At 43.9% G+C, this 19,593-nt stretch overlaps 1 protein-coding gene across 6 annotated transcripts in view; it reads left to right on the top strand.

Annotated features, from left to right (window-relative positions):
* Positions 1-19,593, top strand: part of LOC135109543 (uncharacterized) — a 50,685-nt gene that overhangs the window by 29,053 nt on the left and 2,039 nt on the right. For 3 of the 6 annotated variants that reach the window (XM_064020938.1, XM_064020935.1, XM_064020936.1), the window contains 11 exons: positions 14,161-14,290; positions 14,726-14,771; positions 14,952-15,128; positions 15,801-15,945; positions 16,085-16,620; positions 16,930-17,013; positions 17,177-17,319; positions 17,517-17,688; positions 18,400-18,554; positions 18,932-19,048; positions 19,575-19,593. The exon at positions 19,575-19,593 is cut by the window's right edge and continues 63 nt beyond it. In XM_064020938.1, the coding sequence (XP_063877008.1) occupies positions 15,893-15,945; positions 16,085-16,620; positions 16,930-17,013; positions 17,177-17,319; positions 17,517-17,688; positions 18,400-18,554; positions 18,932-19,048; positions 19,575-19,593 (1,279 nt within the window). In that variant the 5' untranslated portion in view covers positions 14,161-14,290; positions 14,726-14,771; positions 14,952-15,128; positions 15,801-15,892. Of the gene's footprint in view, positions 1-13,132; positions 13,145-14,160; positions 14,291-14,725; positions 14,772-14,951; positions 15,129-15,800; positions 15,946-16,084; positions 16,621-16,929; positions 17,014-17,176; positions 17,320-17,516; positions 17,689-18,399; positions 18,555-18,931; positions 19,053-19,574 lie in introns of those variants that run through there. The other 3 variants (XM_064020941.1, XM_064020939.1, XM_064020937.1) reach the window with 2 other exon arrangements.

Here is a 19,593-nt window from a genome sequence, read left to right as displayed (position 1 = left end):
ACTGTGATTAAGTTCCTCATCTGTAACATCCATTCCATCCCAGCGATTTCTTGTGGTGTGTAGGTAGGCAGAACAACACTGGGTCTACAAGCTGCTCATGTTTGTCTGTCTGTCCACGCGTCGCCTGGAACTCGTGTACTGAAAGCCTGCAAGAAAATTATATCTTGGAACGAGTGAGGAGAGCGGCAGGCAGATCTTGGCAACCCCTTAGCGAAGTCCTAGTGTATGTAAACCTGCGTGTAAGGTCTCTTCGAGCTCCCGGGCTGGGAGGTGGTGCAGTTTTGTGTACTGGTAGGTGTATTGTATCGGTAGCGGTGTGTGTCCCTTCCCTGTCGTGCAATTCAGGTACTATCGGTGCCTTTTGAGTGTCGCGGCTTCTGAGTCTTTGTGAAACGTGTTGGTGTGAAGTGTGGGTTTGAGAGGCACCACTGGCAGGCCACGAAGAACAGTGTGGCCCGAGTACTTCAGGCTTTTTACTGTTTATTTTATCGATGGTCAGTGAAATTCGGTACTGCTCGAACCCTTTGACTTGCGTGGCTTTTCATCAGCCTTTATAGAATGGTATAAAGTGTGGCTGTCAAAGACACTACTGGCAGCAAAAAGGATGACAGGACACTTCACACCTTTTGTGCTTGTTTCATTGTTGGTCACTAAACAAAAAATTGTGTGTGTGTGTGTGTGTGTGTGTGTGTGTGTTATTCATTCAGCACTAGGGAGCAGACAAGTATTAACCACTTCCCGGCGGAGGATCCATATACAGACGTTTCGAAATTGGGACTTTTTGTCGGCGCGTCTATATATAGACGTTTGCTCTGATTTGACCACACTAGATTGTAGCATGGTCTATATATAGACGATTCCTTACTACTAGCAAAATTAATAAAATAAATCGGTATTTGGCATCTCAAATCCGCTGACACTTGCCGACATTGCCTCTCAAGGACAGTCACCGCTTGTGCTTTGTTGTTGGCGGATATGTAACTCACATCAGCTAACACTAAGAGTTATTGCCTTTTTTCTATTTTCCTTTATTATTAGTTTATCATGTGAAGGAGAAGGAGACCTCTTAAGCCGGAAGATATTACAGCTTTGGTAGCTGAGGATATAGATGCTGATTTTTTGGATGATTTTGATGATTCTGATTCATCTACTGTCAGTACTTACACTGATACAGAATCAGACTCTGAGGTTGAGCCAGATGACCAGTCTGATGCTGAAGAAGAAACAGATGCTGATGATGATATTCAAAATAACTGGCAAAGTCAATCAGCTGTTGACAGAGAGCCTTTTCCCTTTACGGGAGATAGTGGTGTAAAACTTGTCCTGGAAGATGACCAGTCACCTTTAGAAATATTTCATGCTTTTTTTGATGACGAATTGCTGGATCACATTATATCAGAGACCAATAAGTATGCAGCAAAAGTCTGTGATGAAAAAAAGGAGAAAGGGTAAAATGAAGAGAAAAAGCAGACTTGTTATGGAGAGATACTAACAAAGGAGAAATGTATGCATTTCTTGGATTGCTCCTTTTACAAGGAATTGTGAAAAAGCCATCTATCTATTCATATCACTCTACCAATCAGCTTATTGCTACTCTTTTTTTTGGAAAATGTATATCAAGAGACAGATTTGCTCTTCTTCTAAAGTACCTGCATTTCACTGACAATGAGGATAACAGTGACCCTACATACAAGTTCAAGGAGGTCCTGGATATTCTCATACAAAGATTAAAATCATCTTATGTTCCAAAGCAAAATGTAAGCATTGATGAGTCTCTCCTGCTCTGGAAAGGTAGGCTAAAGTGGAAGCGATATATTCCACTAAAACGAGCTACATTCGGTATAGAAAGTTATATCTTAGCTGAGTCTGATACTGGCTATGTTTGGGATCTTTTAGTCTACACAGGAAAGAAAACAAAATATGACTTTGAAATAGAAACCTTGTCAGATGAAAAAGTGGAAACACTTACAAAGCCTACTCAGATAGTTTTGAGACTAATGCAGTCCCTACTGAATCAGGGCTACATTCTGGGAGTTGATCACTTCTACACCTCACCAGAATTGTTTGAAATTCTTCTTGACAACAAAACGATGGAATAGGCACTGAGATCCAACAGAAAACTGCTATCCTCGGAAGTTAATTACAAAATTCTGAAGAAAGGTGAAACTGTAGTACAGTACAAGCATAAAATGATGCACATGAAATGGAGGGATAAGAAATATGTGAACATGCTAAGCACAGTATATGAGGATTCTATGAAAGAGGTAACAGTAGCAGGGAAGCAAGTAAGTAAGCCAGATGTGTGCATCAAATACAGGAAACATCACATGGCTGGAATAGATAAAATGGACCAAATAATCTCCGTACAAACATCAGCTCGGAAGGAAGGTGTGAAGAAATATTATAAGTAAATATTTCTCAGATTGCTGGACATTTCATCACTTAAGTGCCATGTTATTTACAAAGCAAATGGTGGACGGAAATGCTTCCTTGACTTCAAGCTACAGTTGACTTGAGATAATCTCAAAATATGCTGGTGACATCTACCACCTAAGGAAGCCTAGTGGTGATCTCTCTCTTGGGCCATGTCCAGCACGACTCAGTGGAAGACATTTATTTCTTTGTAGAGACAGGATCCCATGATGAAAATAGTGATAAAAAAGTCCAAAGACAGTGTGCCTATTGTGCTCTACTCAAAAAGAAGAAAAGAAGCATGTACACCTGTGATGTGTGTCAGCTAACACTGTGCGTTGTGCCATGCTTCAAACTATACCACACGGTAGCAGCTTTGCCTAAAACTGAATAAGTACAAAAAGAATACGTAAAACAAATGAAAAAAAAAGTGGAGGGAGGGTAAACCACATCCAGGTCACAAGTCCTGGACATTGTCTTTGCAATGAGTGTGAGTGACTCTAAACCTTCATATAAATGTATCAATATACATATAACCAACCAAACTTAAATAAGGTCTATATATAGATTCAAGTGTTTGTTCAGTTTTACGGCAGGGTCATATATATATATATATATATATATATATATATATATATATATATATATATATATATATATATATATATATATATATATATATATATATATATATATATATATATATATATATATATATATATATATATATATAAAGGTCCACTTAAATGCCAGCTCCCAAAGCGACATCAGATCAAATAACAGAGGATAAGTGTCTCGAAACTTCCATCTTGAAAGAATCCCAAGTCAAAGGAGGGAAAAAATACAGATGTAGGGAGGGAGTTCCAGAGATTACCAGAGAATGGATGAATGATTGAGAATACTGGTTAGCTCTTGCATTAGAGAGGTGGGCAGAATAGGGATGAGAGAAAGAAAAGGAGAGGAGGAATGCAGTCAGCAAGATCAGAAGAGCACTTAGCGTGAAAGTAACAGTAGAAGATAGTAAGAGATACAGCATTGCGGCGATGAGAGAGAGGCTAAAAACAATCAAAGAGAAAATGATAAGACGAAAAGCTTTTGATTCCATCCTGTCTAAAAGAGCGGTATGGGTGGAACCCCCCCCACCCTCCATGTGTGACACATACACCATACATGGACAGATAAGGCCCCTGTACAGAGTTACCAGTTGGTGTGGGAAAGATGAGAAAACTGGCGGAGACGACTCAGAACATCTAATTCATAGAAGCTGTTTTAACTAGAGATGGTATGTGAAGTTTAAAGTTTATAGTATAAGTAAAGGACAAACCACTGACGTTCAGTGTTGAGCGTCATTGAAGAGGGGATAGTTTATCTGGAAGGTTGTGACGATTTGTTAGATGGAGGATTTGAGTTTTTGAGGTACTGAACAATACTAAGTTTAGTCTGTCCCAGTCAGAAATTTTAGAGAGATCAGAAGTCTGGTGTTCTGTGGCTCCCCTGCGTGAGCTGTTTACTTCCTGAAGGTTGGGCGTCTACGAAAAGACATGGAAAAGTGTAGGTTATCATCAGCGTAGGAGTGGATATGATAAGAAGTTTGGTTTAGAAGGTCACTGATGAATAATAGGAAGAGAGTGGGTGACATGACATAATCCTGAGGGACACAATTGTCAACAGATTTAGGAGAAGAACAACGACCGTCTACAGCAACGACCATAGCAGAAATAGCACGGTCAGAAAGGAAACTTGAGATGAAGGTACAGAGAGGGATAGAAGCCGTAGGAGGGTAGTTTGGAAGTCAAAGCTCGGTGCCAGACTCTATCAAAAGCTTTTGATATGTCTAAGGGAACAGCGAAAGTTTCACCAAAATCCCTAAAAGAGGATGATCAAGACTCAGTAAGGAAAACCAGAACATTATCAGTAGAACGCCCATGACAGAACCCACACTGGCGATCAGATAGAAAGTTGTGAAGTGATAGATGTTTAAGAATCTTCCTGTTGAGAATAGGTTAAAAACTTAAGTAAGGCAGGAAATTAAAGCAATAGAACGGTGATATGAGGGATGAGAGCGGTCACTCTTTTTAGGAATACATTGAGTGTAGGCACAACAAGTACTTGAAGAGAAATAGAGAAATGTAGTAATCAGTGGCAGTGTTTAGCATGACGACAAGAACTGCCCTACTCAGTATTTCCTAAGCTCTACTTGACACAAAGTGTCCATTAACACGCGCAGTGCTATGTAGCTGGCCAGCACATTGTTCTTGAGGCACTGTGTGTGAGTTTTCGTCTTGGACATGTCTATGAAAAATCCAAAAGTCATGATTTGCTTGTTGTCATTCAGGTGCTGAAAACACCTGACGTGGTGGTAGCGGTGGATACCTGTCCTGCAAGGCAGGTGATGGTCATGGCGGTGGATACCCGCCCTGCAGGACAGGTGGTGGCGGTGGATACCCGTCCTGTAGGACAGGTGGTGGCAGTGGATACCCTTCCTATAGGACAGGTAGTGGTCATGGCGGTGGATACCCGCCCTACAGGACAAGTGCTAGCGGTGGATATCGGTCCTGCAGAACAGGTGCTAGTCATGGCGGTGGATACCTGTCCTGCAGGACAGGTGGTAGCAGTGGATACCCGTCCATCAGGACAGGTGGTGGCAGCGGATACCCGTCCAACAGGACAGGTGGTGGTAGTGGATACCCGTCCAGCAGGACAGGTGGTGGCGGTGGATACTCGTCCAACAGGAGTAGTAGTAGTAGTAGTTTATTGACAAAGTACCATTACAAATTGATAAGATACATATTATTCTGATCTCTACTTCGTCCAAATTGAATTGATAAGTCACATTATGTAGAGAGCCGCTTACTAGGTATTAATAACTAAACAAATTATCTTAAGTTTAAGAACTTTCCTACTGAGTACATAGAAAATACAAAAAAGAAATTCACCGAAATAAAACATGACACGTACATTTAAATGCAAAAATTACCAGAGCTTAGAGAATATAAGTAAAATACATTAACAGTATTTACCTTAAACAGATGTCTGCCCTATCTTTTAAGAGTAATTTTTATAAAATTTCAGAACTGCATATACATAGTCACAAACTTCCTCCAGATGGGTGTTATCAGTAAACATTGCTTGTAGGGTGTCATATGTGATGTGTGGGTGGTCATTCCTGTGTTGTGCACTGAGTGGACAGTGTAGCAATGCATGTTCCTCTGTTTGTATGTGTGTGCCATCACAGGGACACACACGCTGGTCACGCGGGGTTCGACTCCACCGCCCCACTTCAATTCGGAGACTGTGTGACACGAGACGTAGTCTGGTGAAGGCCTCACGTTTGTAATCTGGTACATATTGTGTGGTGCTGTAGATCGGGTGAACCATTAATGACGGATTCATATATGTTATATAAGTTGTTAGCTTTGTGGCGCCTGGAGCTTTTTCTCTTACAGTTTGCTTAACATGATCGAGTTCATCAGGGTTCCTGTTTCTTGATCTTACTTGTTCCAAAAACCGATAACCTGGAGTGTTTTCTTCCCTACATAAGTTGTATATGTAGTGAAAAGGAATGTCTCTGTCCATCTGATCAGCTAGTGTTATAAATTTGTATCTTCTGTCAGCCACTAGCTTATTTAACGGGTTGATTCCAGCTTCTATCATGCAGAGATTTATACTAGTATTTTTCCTCACTCCCATTAAACATTTTATCAGCTTATTATACTGTTTTTCTACACTTTTTGAATTATTACTGAACCATGACTCACAGCTATATAATAAGGCACTTGTTACTGCAGCATCAAATACTTTCTTTTTATAAACAAAAGGCATTAGAGTGTTACTGGCACAAAATATGGCAAACTTATTCACTATGGCCTCACTCGCGGTGTGGTGCAGTGCTGTAACAGTGTTCGTGTGGGCTGCGTCGGTGAACCATGCGCCCAGGTACAGGTACTGGTTACAGTATTGCACCTGCACCCCGCCACTGTTCAAACTCTGTCTATCATTCTCATCACCGTTGATCACAAAGAACTTGGTTTTCTTCTCATTGATTAGCATTCCACTTTCTTTACAGAATTCCGAAACAGAGGCTAGTTTTTTTAAGCACATTTTTCGGGAAGTCGCAAGTACTACAGCATCATCCATTAGTAATAATACATGTAAACTACCGAGAAAGCCATCTCTTTCTACAGCTCTTTTTAGCATTTGTACCATTTTATCTATATATATTACAAATAATAAACTACTTGTTGGTGCACCTTGGCGGACACCTACAGTTGTGTCTATTATTGCAGATTTTAATATGTGGCGGTGGATACCCATCCAGCAGGACAGGTGGTAGTCATGGCGGTGAATACCCTTCCAGCAAGACAGATGATGGTCGTGGCGGTGGATACCCGCCCTGCAAGACAGGTGGTGGCGGTGGATACCCGTCCAGCAGGACAGGTGGTAGTCATGGCGGTGGATACCAGTCCAGTAGGACAGGTGGCAGTCATGGCGATGGATACCCGTCCAGCAGGATAGGTGATGGTCATGGCGGCGGGTATGGTGGATACCCGCCCTGAAGGACAGATGGTGGCAATAGATACCCGTCCAGCAGGACAGGCGGTGGCAGTGGATACCCGTCCAGTAGGACAGGTGGTGGCAGTGGATGCCCGTCCAGCTGGACAGGTGGTAGTCATGGCGGTGGATACCCGTCTAGCAGGACAGGTGATGGCATTGAATACCAGTCCAGCAGGACAGGTGATGGCAGTGAATACCCGTCCCGCAGGACAGGTGGTGGCCGTGGATAACCTTCCAGCATGACAGGTAGTGGCGGTGAATACCCGTCCAGCAGGACAGGTGGTGGCTGTGGATACGCGTCCAGCAAGACAGGTGGTGGCGGTGGATTCCTGTCCAGCAGGATAGGTGGTGGTAATGGATACCCGCCCTGCAGGACAGGTGGTGGCGGTGGATACCCGTCCAGCAGTACAGGTGATGGTCAAGGCGGTGGATACCCGGCCTTCAGGACAGGTGGTGGCTGTGGATACCCGTCCAGCAGGACAGGTGATAGTCACGGCGGTGGATACCCGCCCTGCAGGACAGGTGGTGGCGGTGGATACCCGTTCAGCAGGACAGGTGATAGTCATGGCGGTAGATACCCATCCAGCAGGACAGGTGATGGTCATGGCGGTGGACACTCGTCCAGCAGGACAAGTGGTGGCGGTGGATACCCGTCCAGCAGAATAGGTGATGGTCATGGCGGTGGATACCCGTCCAGTAGGACAAGTGGTGGCGGGGGATACCCGTCCAGCAGGACAGGTGGTGGCGGTGGATGCCCATCCAGCAGGACAGGTGGTGGCAGTGAATACCCGTCCAGCAGGACAGGTGGTGGCGGTGGATGCCCGTTTAGCAGGAGAGGTGGTGTCAGTGATTACCCGTCCAGCAGGACAGGTGATGGCAGTGAATACCCGTCCAGCAGGACAGGTGATGGCAATGAATATTCGTCCAGCAGGACAGGTGATGGCAGTGAATACCCGTCCCGCAGGACAGGTGGTGGCCGTGGATAACCTTCCAGCATGACAGGTAGTGGCGGTGAATACCCGTCCAGCAGGACAGGTGGTGGCGGTGAATACTTGTCCTGCAGGACAGGCGGTGGCAGTAAATACCCGCTCTCCAGGACAGTGGTGGCGGTAGATACCCGTCCAGCAGGACAGGTGATGGTCATGGCGGTGGATACCCGTCCAGCAAGACAGGTGGTGGCGGTGGATACCCGTCCAGCAGAATAGGTGATGGTCATGGCGGTGGATACCCGGCCTGCAGGACAGGTGGTGGCAATGGATACCCGTCCAGCAGGAAAGGTGGTGGCAGTGGATACCCGTCCAGCAGGACAGGTGGTAGTCATGGCGGTGGATACCCGTCCAGCAGGATAGGTGGTAGTCATGGTGGTGGATACCCGTCCAGCAAGACAGGTGGTGGCGGTGAATACCCGTCCAACAGGATAGGTGATAGTCATGGCGGTGGATACCCGGCCTGCAGGACAGATGGTGGCAATGGATACCCGTCCAGCAGGACAGGTGGTGGCAGTGGAAACCCGTCCAGCAGGACAGGTGGTGGCGGTGGATGCCCGTCCAGCAGGACAGGTGATGGTCATGGCGGTGGATACCCGTCCAGGTGATGGCAGTGAATACCCGCAGGACAGGCGATGGCAGTGAATATCCGTCCCGCGGGACGGGTGGTGGCCGAGGATAACCTTCCAGCAGGACAGGTAGTGGAGGTGAATACCCGTCCAGCAGGACAGGTGGTGGCGGTGGACACTCGTTCTGCAGGGCAGGCGGTGGCGGTGGATACCCGTCCAGCAGGACAGGTGATGGTCAAGGCGGTGGATACCCGGCCTGCAGGACAGGTGGTGGCAAAGGATACCCGTCCAGCAGGACAGGTGGTGGCAGTGGATACCCGTCCAGCAGGACAGGTGGTGGCGGTGGATGACTGTCCAGGAGGACAGGTGATGGTCATGGCGGTGGATACCCATCCAGCAAGACAGGTGGTGGCGGTGGATACCCGTCCAGCAGGACAGGTGGTGGCGGTGGATTCCTGTCCAGCAGGATAGGTGGTGGTAATGGATACCAGCCCTGCAGGACAGGTGGTGGCGGTGGATACCCGTCCAGCAGGACAGGTGGTGGCGGTGGATTCCTGTCCAGCAGGATAGGTGGTGGTAATGGATACCCGCCCTGCAGGACAGGTGGTGGCGGTGGATACCCGTCCAGCAGGACAGGTGATGGTCATGGCGGTGGATACCCGCCCTGCAAAACAGGTGGTGGCGGTGGATACCCGTTCAGCAGGGCAGGTGATGGTCATGGCGGTGGATACCCATCCAGCAGGACAGGTGATGGTCATGGCGGTGGACACTCGTCCAGCAGGACAAGTAGTGGCAGTGGATACCCGTCCAGCACGACAGGTGATGGTCATGGAGGTGGATACCCGTCCAGCAAGACAGGTGGTGGCTCTGCATAACCATCCAGCAGGACAGGTGGTGGCGGTGGATACCCATCCAGCAGGACAGGTGGTAGTCATGGCGGTGGATACCCGTCCAGCAGGATAGGTGATGGTCATGGCGGCGGGTATGGTGGATACCCGCCCTGCAGGACAGATGGTGGCAATAGATACCCGTCCAGCAGGACAGGTGGTGGCAGTGGATACCCGTCCAGCAGGACAGGTGGTGGCGGTGGATGGCTGTCCAGCTGGACAGGTGGTGGTCATGGCGGTGGATACCCGTCTAGCAGGACAGGTGATGGCATTGAATAGCAGTCCAGCAGGACAGGTGATGGCAGTGAATACCCGTCCCGCAGGACAGGTGGTGGCCGTGGATAACCTTCCAGCATGACAGGTAGTGGCGGTGAATACCCGTCCAGCAGGACAGGTGGTGGCGGTGGATACTCGTCCTGCAGGGCAGGAGGTGGCGGTGGATACCCGCCCTGCAGGACAGTGGTGGCGGTAGATACCCTTCGTACAGGACAGGTGGTGGCGGTGAATACACGTCCTACAAGGACAGATGGTGGCGGTGGATACCCGTCCTGCAGGACAGGTGATATTCATGGCGGTGGATACCCGTCCAGCACGACAGGTGATGGTCGTCGCGGTTTATACCCGTCCTACAGGACAAGTGATGGCGGTGGATACCCGTCCTACAGGTCAGGTGGTGGCGGTGGATACCTGTCCTACAGGACAGGTGGTGGCGGTGGATACCCGTCCTTCAGGACAGGTGATGGTCATGGCGGTGGATATCCGTCCTACAGGACAGGTGGTGGCGGTATATACCTGCCCTGCAGGACAGGTGATGGTCATGGCGGTGGATATCCGTCCTACAGGACAGGTGGTGGCGGTGTATACCCGCCCTGCAGGACAGGTGATGGTCATGGCGGTGGATATCCGTCCTACAGGACAGGTGGTGGCGGTGTATACCCGCCCTGCAGGACAGGTGATGGTCGTGGCGGTGGATACCTATCCTGCAGGACAGGTGGTGGTGGTGGACACCTGCCCGTCCCGCAGAATTGACTTCCAATATCATTCTCCCTCCACTGAGGTGCTGTGGTTCAGGAGTACTCCTTCTTTTCATTTGACGGTCTCCTTTCCAATGTTCTGTGTTTTCACTGAAGGACGCCCTTCACGAAGTGGATGACGTCCATCGCGTCTTTATTGTGTGAGGATGCGTCAGATTTTCTCTTAATTTATTCTACTTTTGCTGTTCCCTGGTGGCTTGCCTCGTGACTCTCCCTGAACTGGTAGTTTAGTCGTCCCTGGCAGCGGCCGACTCTGCCCTGGTGCAGGCATACTGCTGGGCTGAGTCCCACTTGGGGAACCTCGCCCTGGTCTGTGCGATCCTCACCCCCTCCTGCTACGAGAGCTGGACGTTGGGGTAAACAAACTTTTTATCGTATAAAACGATTTTAAAATTAAATACTTATTGTGATCCTCATCGGTGCGACAAGACATTTGTAGATTGAGTGAAGAGAGATGGTGAGGAAGGGATCGCAGGTTTGGGGCGTGAAGGGTGAGGAGAGAGAAGGCACGGTGTGTGGAAGGTTTGTTTGGAGGGGCTGTTTTGCCATAACAGGAAGGTGTGGCTTTAAGAAGAAGAAGAAAGTGAAGCAGCAGCAGCATAAAAAAAGAGAGTGCACATGTGTGTGCAGATTTAACTGGGGCTTAAGAAAAAAAAATAAATAAATAATTGGAAATTGATTGTAGCGTGTATACTTTATATGCACATTGTCACTACTACTACTAGCCTACTGGCTCCTTGTACCTGCTTCTTATTAATTCTCTCTTCCAGCATTATTGTAACTATAAATTTCTCTTCCAGCATTAATCTAACTATAACAAGAATTTATGATAATTAGGAGAATATTGATGACGTGGTAAGCATGATGGCAAATATTTACATCTTTGTTTCTTCCATATATCGCTTTATATTACTTCCAAGGTTTTCCTTCTGCGTTTGTTCCTTTTCTTTCTTTCAGGCTCAGAGTGAGCATCGTAGGAATGGCAGCCATCTTGATAGACTTGTAAAAACTGGGAACACCACCGACAGCTTCAGCAGGTCCTGGCACTGGTTCTTCAGTGTTGAGTGGCAACCGTTCATTTGACAAAGAATAGCTGTTTCAAGGGTTTAGGGAAAAAAGTTTTAAAGTTACAAGTTTGTTCACATTTTGTCTGCTGATGTGTGGAAGTAATTTCGCAGTCTGTCAGTAGCACATCGGACTGCCCTCCGTCTTGGATCACTGAGCTGCTGCATTTATTTATTTTTTTCAGATCACTTTATGTTTGCTCTAGAACAAATCTTAGAAGTTATATGAGTAACTAATGTCCTTGAATTCATTGTTATTTTCATTTGTTTATTTATTTATTTATTTTTTCCTTCTTCTTCATCATCATCTTTTTCTTCTTTTCTTCTTCTTCTGCTTCTTCTTTTTTCTTTTCTTCTTCTTCTTCTTCTTCTTCTTCTTCTTCTTGTTTTTTGTTCTTCCGCTTCTTCTTTTTCTTCTTATTATTATTATTATAATTCTTCTTCTTCTTCTTCTTCTGCTTCTTCTTTTTCTTTTTTTTCTTCTTCTTCTTCTTGTTTTTTGTTCTTCCGCTTCTTCTTTTTCTTCTTCTTATTATTATTATTATAATTATTGTTATTATTATTATTATTATTATTATTATTATTATTATTATTATTGTTCAGACATTCCGACAAGCTGGAGGAGGAGGTGAGAAGAAATACAAGTGTTGGGAGGTGAGTTTATTCCCGACTAGTTCCCCTGAAGAAGCTTGTGCGAAGCTAGTCGGGAATAAACTATCCTCCCAGCACTTGTGTTTCTTCTCACCTCCTCCTCCATTATTAGCATCATTATATTCCGGAATTACTAGTAAGTAGTGACGTCAGTAAATTTGCGAATGACACCAAATTACGAAGATAAGACAGGACTGGATAGAAAGTATGATTGGACAGAAAAGTGTGAAATGAAATTCGATATCAATGAGGTAGCGTTCTCTACGTAAGAAGTAAGAGAGAGAGAGAGAGAGAGAGAGAGAGAGAGAGAGAGGGATGCACAATATATAACAGCAGCTTAAAGGCCAGGGAGATAGCTAAATCTTCGAGAGAGAGAAAACAAAGTGATACTACAAGTCTGCGGCCTATAAAACATTGCATTTAGTGCTTTGATAAGGCCTCTCTTACATTACGGTGTACAGTTGTGGCTGTGCAAAGAAGAGTGACTAGGATGATCCAGGGACTGAAAAAAAAAAAAAAAAAAGCTAGTCACTGGAATGGTGTAGGGTGCGTGGTGATACGATAGAGGTATTTCGATATCATTAAGGTAGGCTTTACCTCCTCATACGGTGTTCCATCCCTCGAAGTAATAATAATGATAATAATAATAATAATGATAATAATAATAATAATAATAAGTGAATTGATAAGTAAATACATCCGCCAATTCATGATGACTTAAGATTTCTCGGCCTGGGTGCTGGACCTTACAAGTCTCCTGATACTTCATCTCCTTGCTATTCTTGTCATGTGCCTTACCCGAATAGAATGGCTGGCGGGGGGGAGGGGGGGAAAGGTGACAGGCGAGGTGCAGGCTGAGGGTCATGGCAGGGTTAGTTGGGAGAGCTCAGCCCCAGTGAACGCTCGTGTGTGTCAGCTGAAGGACACCAACACTGCCCGGTGATCCATCTGGGTGGTGCCAAGCGAGGAACATGTACTGGTGTTTTGGTGAGTAGATTAGGTAGTGGTAATACGAAGAGATTTAACAATACGGCCCTTAGATGTTCTTCCATATGATGTATGCTAACAATCGTGTGTATGTGTGTGTGTGTGTGTGTGTGTGATGGGAATAAGGTACCTAAGTTTGTTAGTGAACACGTACTATTATTTAGTATACTATCATTTGCTCCTTTACTTTACTGAAAACAGTACGGTTCATATTGAAAGCATGTTATAAAACTACATTGTGGTTTGTAAGCATGAACTCTGCCGTCTCCCATCGTCTGCAGCAGTGACTACGTGAGGTGGAGACTAATGGGAGGGGAGTAGGGGAGCTGCCAGGTGCCTCCACACGCCCCACAATTGCACGAGGGAACATTCTTTTCTTGTTCTTTCACAACATCCTCACTTTATTTTACCAACCGTGATTCAAGTAAGAGAGAAATCCAAACAATTTTAAACCGTCAAATAAACTCACCGTTCGCGAAAATATTCTAACGTGTATTTTGAAATTGCCGCGTGACTGGATATGTAAGGGAAAGTGGAAAGCCAGGAAGCGCCACAAGCATAATGTTATTCAGTCTTAAAAAATGATTGAGTTACCCCGGTTAGCATCCAAAACTGGAAAGGTGTGGATATTCTTTAAGTAAAACGTCGACCTGCTATACCATGGAACTGAGGTTTCATAAGCGAGTGGGGTTGTTCGTCCTAGTGGAAACATTGTTGAGTGACCATTCTATAATTATCATATTAGCCAATATAACAAATAGTTTACCTAAAGGAACTGGTGTGTGATTATTGTACGACACTATACGCAGATTATCAACTTCCAAGAGGAATTATTCTGCGATTACGTTGGAAGTGGTAAACTATTCTGTAATTATCGAACTTACCGCTATAAAGAAACTCTATCTATAATCATCACTAATCCGAAATTATTGTACTCGACACTACAAAGATAATTTACATGAACGAATGAAATGTGTATTGTCATAAACCATACAACCATCTTTCCCTTACTCTAGGTGCGGCGTTGATGCTGGTAACAGTGGTGGGGATCCCGGCACACAGCCAGCAGGCATCGGCAGCATCCTTCCGCCTGGTCACCGCTTACACGTTAAACCGAACTGATGACTCCACTCAAACATTTCTCAGGTAACACTTAATACACCGCACCGAAGATGGATAGATAAGTACTATTACTTATATATTTTCAGTCTTAAAGTTAGAGAAAAGCGTGATTTTCTTTTAATTAATTGTACATGAATATCTCAAAAGCTCATGGAAGGATGCATGAACTTGGGAAAGGTTAGGAATCACTGCCCTATATGATATACCAATAGCGTGAAAATAACAGCTATAGGACACTTCTTTATTACATGTCTATAAATTTAATATAATGACACTATTTGGTCGTGGTCCTTCAGCGACATGTCATTTAAGTGGTTTGGTCAGGGTAGAAATTATTTCTAAGTGAACTAATGTATTAGAGAGAGAGAGAGAGAGAGAGAGAGAGAGAGAGAGAGAGAGAGAGAGAGAGAGAGAGAGAGAGAGAGAGAGACTGAAGCTTCAACTTTTCTTGTATTTCAGAGTGGGGACCTCTCCCTCCACCCGGTCCCTTACCTTGGCTCTGCAGGTGGGTGGGTGCATAACCTAACGAGTCTTAAATGAAGGAACAATACACTAACTAAATTTAATGACGTTTTTTTCAATTTAAGACTCAAGCTGAACACCTGCTGGAATAAATCACACACACACACACACACACACACACACCTCCTCCCACTCGCCTAATGTAAGATGTCATTGTTCACAGACTGACCTGACTAACTGTGGATGCAATGTCACCGGGAATTACTCAGGTCGCGTCCTCCAGGTGACAGGTGGCTACACAGGTGATGCGCTCAAAATCGTGGCGCAGAGGTACCAGCATGTGGGGGGCGTTGGATCAGCTGAGGAGTTGGTGAGCGTAGCGTGGCACCCCGAGGAAGAGGTGAGAGAGCGTGAGAATATTGTCTTATAGATTTTCTTGTTATATATATATATATATATATATATATATATATATATATATATATATATATATATATATATATATATATATATATATATATATATATATATATATATATATATATATATATATATATATCTATCTATCTATCTATCTATCTATCTATCTATCTATCTATCTATCTATCTATCTATCTATATCTATATCTATATCTATCTATCTATCTATCTATCTATCTATCTATCTATCTATCTATCTATCTATCTATCTATCTATCTATCTATATATATATATATATATATATATATATATATATATATATATATATATATATATATATATATATATATATATATATATATATATATATATATATATATATATATTGTTTTGTCTTAAATTTTTTTTTATTTTTCATTTATGTCATGTTTAGTTTTATCTGTTGCCTTGTCTTCCTATATTTATTTTTATTTGGTAGTTTATTAATATATTTATAATTAAAAATAAAAATTGCATAAAATGTGAAGGGCATTGCTATAGTCGGAGTCGTAATTTTCCTTTCTAAAAGATGCAACCATAGATTTCTTTATAAAGGAGTCTATGATATACCTTGAGGCAACGAATTAAAAGGATTGTTTATACCTCGCATAGAGCGAGACGCAGCCGGAACCGAGGCAGGACGGGGCGTGGTGGTGCGCACTCAGTTCTCTGAATCCATCTTTGGCGTATCTGTGGACTCACTGATGCCGGGGAAGCGTCGGCGTCTCCTGAACCTCACCGTCACGCCACACACTGGGTAGGTTTGCAGTCATGTGTTTGAAGGTGCCAATACTTCATTTGTTTCGAAAAAAAGTTTTCTGTAAAATGTCTTTTTAAGAACTGATAGATTACATTAGACAATTGTTTATAACCATGAGTCCTCTCTTAACTTTCAGAAAACACTGGCAGGTGAGCCTACATGTGCCAATTATCTCTACAGCCCTCGAGTGGGAGACGAAGCTCTGGAAAAATCAGGGCAAGCAACATTGGGAAGTTAATGGGGAAGTCAAGTCTACCAAATCTGACATATCGTTAGAATTCGTTCACTTCAAGCAGGAGAAGCAGGACGAGGAGACTCAGGTCACGGATGACAGAGGTGAGGCTGGCAGGTGTGATGCTGAAGGTTGTGGGGACGGCGGTGTCAAGGAGCCAAAAGCCAAGTCGCGGCACCACGTCGACAGTGATTGCGACTCAGATTTAAGAAAAGAACAGACAGTAGACCAGAATGAAGTTTGTAGTGGTCGAGATCATAAATCAGAAGACTTAAAGCAAAATGATCCTGATTCCGTAATGTTAAATGTAGACGAAGAATGTTCCAAGAAAGCGGAGTGTGATGGACCGGAAGAGTCAGTGTCAAGTGAAGCTGTTCAAGAGACTACACAAAAATTAACTTCCCGGGTTTTCAGCCTTTCTTCCAACATGAAAACTTTCGGTAAGTACGTCCACACTTCATGTAGAACGAAATTTGACTATTAAGGCAAAATTTAATGATACGTTTCTTATGATGTTAGTAAGTCCTTTTATTCAGGTCTTTTTATATACTTGATTTCTTGCAAATAAGAATTTATAATTAAAAAAAGTTGTTCGCTATACCTTTTGAAATCATAACTATTTGGATAGTACTGTTCTAATATTTTTTGTCGGTCGCGTCATCAGTGCCACAGTAGTGTATTTGAGTTGTTTACTTACCTGGAGCTCACGACACCCTCCCTTTATCTCCCTCCACGCACCGCACGCATAGTCTCATCTGACGGAGGACGCTGGATTCGGATCCTGCAGCGCACACACCTGGCATTCTGTCCTCACGTTGGCTGGAACTTGAACCGTGAGTGAACCGGAGCCTGAGAAGCTAAAGTTCAAAGCAAGAGAGAGAGAGAGAGAGAGAGAGAGAGAGAGAGAGAGAGAGAGAGAGAGAGAGAAAAAAAAAAATTATTTAAACTATACAAGAAAAATATTGCAAAAATATTTTTTATCACTTTGAATTCTAGAAATATTTCGGTTCAATCGTGACTGGACTGGGTGGGAGTACGTGGTGAACACCTGGGAGTGGGGCAACATGGTGGTGAAGGCGGAGTGGGGCGTCTCTCTCCTGCAGTGGTACCAGAAAACTTTCAGCTTCTCTTTCGACCAGGTAAGTTCCACCTCTCTCTCTCTCTCTTTCTCTCTCTCTCTCTCTCTCTCTCTCTCTCTCTCTCTCTCTCTCTCTCTCTCTCTCTCTCTCTCTCAGTGGATATTTTCATGCTGGATAATTATTTTAGGTGAGGAATCTTTGTGGGTAGAAATAAGTCATTTTTTTCTTTTTTTCTCCTCCTTTGTGTTCACCTCCAGGCGGCGGCGCTCCCCTCCACGCAGCTGGTCCTGGATTTCCGTGACTGGTGGAGCTACAAGGTGTGGCTGAAGTGGCCGGTCCTCGCGTCCTCCCTCGCCGCTTCCCTCACGCTTGGTCGCGACAGTCACACACTGCTGGGCGAGTCAGACCGTGTGGGGGTGACGTGGGAAGGCAAGGAGAGAGTGACGGGGTGGATCAGCTCAGTATTGAATGATGCTCCGTGTTTTTTTTGTTCGCATGACTTGATTGACTCGACTTTTATTGTTTGTCTTTATCTTGTATCTTGAACTTGCTAGTGGGGATTATTGTTATAATTGTTATTATTATTATTATTATTATTATTATTATTATTATTATTATTATTATTATTATTATTATTTATTTGTTTATTTTTCTTTTGGTATGATTTTTGTAAAGGATTATATTTTGTAACTTCATCTGATTTGTTATTCGTTGGTTCTTTATCGTCCCTGATTCTCTCTCTCTCTCTCTTTCTCTTTCTCTCTCTCTCTCTCTCTCTCTCTCTCTCTCTCTCTCTCTCTCTCTCTCTCTCTCTCTCTCTCTCTCTCTCTCTCTCTCTCTCTCTCTCTCTCTCTCTCTCTCTCTCTCTCTCTCTCTCTCTCTCTCTCTTTTTATATGCACTTTCTTTTTCATTATCAACTACTTTACTATTTAATATTACTGCATTAGTATTCCTTATTAATTTATTTAGTTTTACCATCATTGTGCTCAGCTTTACTTCATTATACTATTTTTCCTTAGTGTTTATTAATGTATTTTTTTAATCTATCTTTATTCATTTATCTATTTATTTATTATCATTATTATTATCATTATCAATATCATCATCATCATTATTTTCATCCACAAATGTACTGTTAGTGAAGAAAGTGGACGAGTTTCTGGGTGAGGACGCCGGAAAGGTGGTGGCGCGGGTGGTAGCGCGACACACCCCTGCTGGCTTGGTGGTGACCTTCCACGCCGACACCGCCAGCAGGCAGGAGCTCCACGATACCGTCACTGCCGTCCTTGCTCAGGTGCCTCGTGCTGGCGTCCTGCTGAGTGGTGAATGTGTGCTGACGGGGGTAGCGTGGTGGTGTAGTGTTGGGATGTAGTGATGGTGATTTAGTGTGGTTGCGGGGAGGTGTTGGTGGTGTAGGAGGTATATTATAGTGGTGATATGGTGGTGGTTCGATATGGGTAGTGGTGATGGTGGAGATGGTGGAGGTGGAGCTGTGGTGGTGTGGCAGTAGTGTGGTAGTGTGTTAATGGTGTAGTAGGTGCAGCGGTGGTGCTTCGAGTATTTAACATAATCATTTGCTAGTCGTTTAGTTTATTTATTTACTTATTAATCCCAACTGAACGTGACTGGTGTTCTTGATTCATGATGACGACGCCTCCACCTCCCCATCAGGCCATGGAGAGCCCTGACCTGTGTGGCGAGGTGCCTGACCACGCCACGCTTCTGAAGTTCCTGCACGACTTCCTTGGACAGTCACCGGCGAGTCTCTGGGCGGATCTGCTGCAGGAAGTAAGTGAGGAGGCTTTGCTGGGGTGGGAGGGCTACGGTTCTCAAGTATTTCTTGATTAATTAAGTTTTTACTTTGATGATCTGCATTGAAGTTTTGATAGGTCAGCTAGTTTAGTTAGTTAGTTGGTTAGTTAATTTTTTACATAGTTCGTTATTAACTGGTTTGTGGTTAATTTGTTGTAAGTTACTAGTTAGTTATTGGTCAATGACTTAGTCGGTTAATCAATCACTCAGCTACTTATTTTGATACATAGTAAATTAATTAATTATAACTATAAAATAATTATTTCATTAGTACCTACTAATGGTCATTCAATAAATTAGTCAATTATCAGTTAGTTTGCCTTTAGTTATGCACTATATCTAGTTAATTCATATATATATATATATATATATATATATATATATATATATATATATATATATATATATATATATATATATATATATATATATATATATATATATATATATTATACCTGCTCTTCATGCACACCCTTTTCCTGCCTTCGTTCCTTCACCCTAGGTCCGTCGCCTGCTGCTGG

Source organism: Scylla paramamosain, chromosome 19 (assembly GCF_035594125.1).
Source record: "Scylla paramamosain isolate STU-SP2022 chromosome 19, ASM3559412v1, whole genome shotgun sequence".
Taxonomy (NCBI): domain Eukaryota; kingdom Metazoa; phylum Arthropoda; class Malacostraca; order Decapoda; family Portunidae; genus Scylla; species Scylla paramamosain.
Note: the sequence above shows the minus strand (reverse complement) of the source record. Positions and strands in the feature narration are given on the sequence as shown.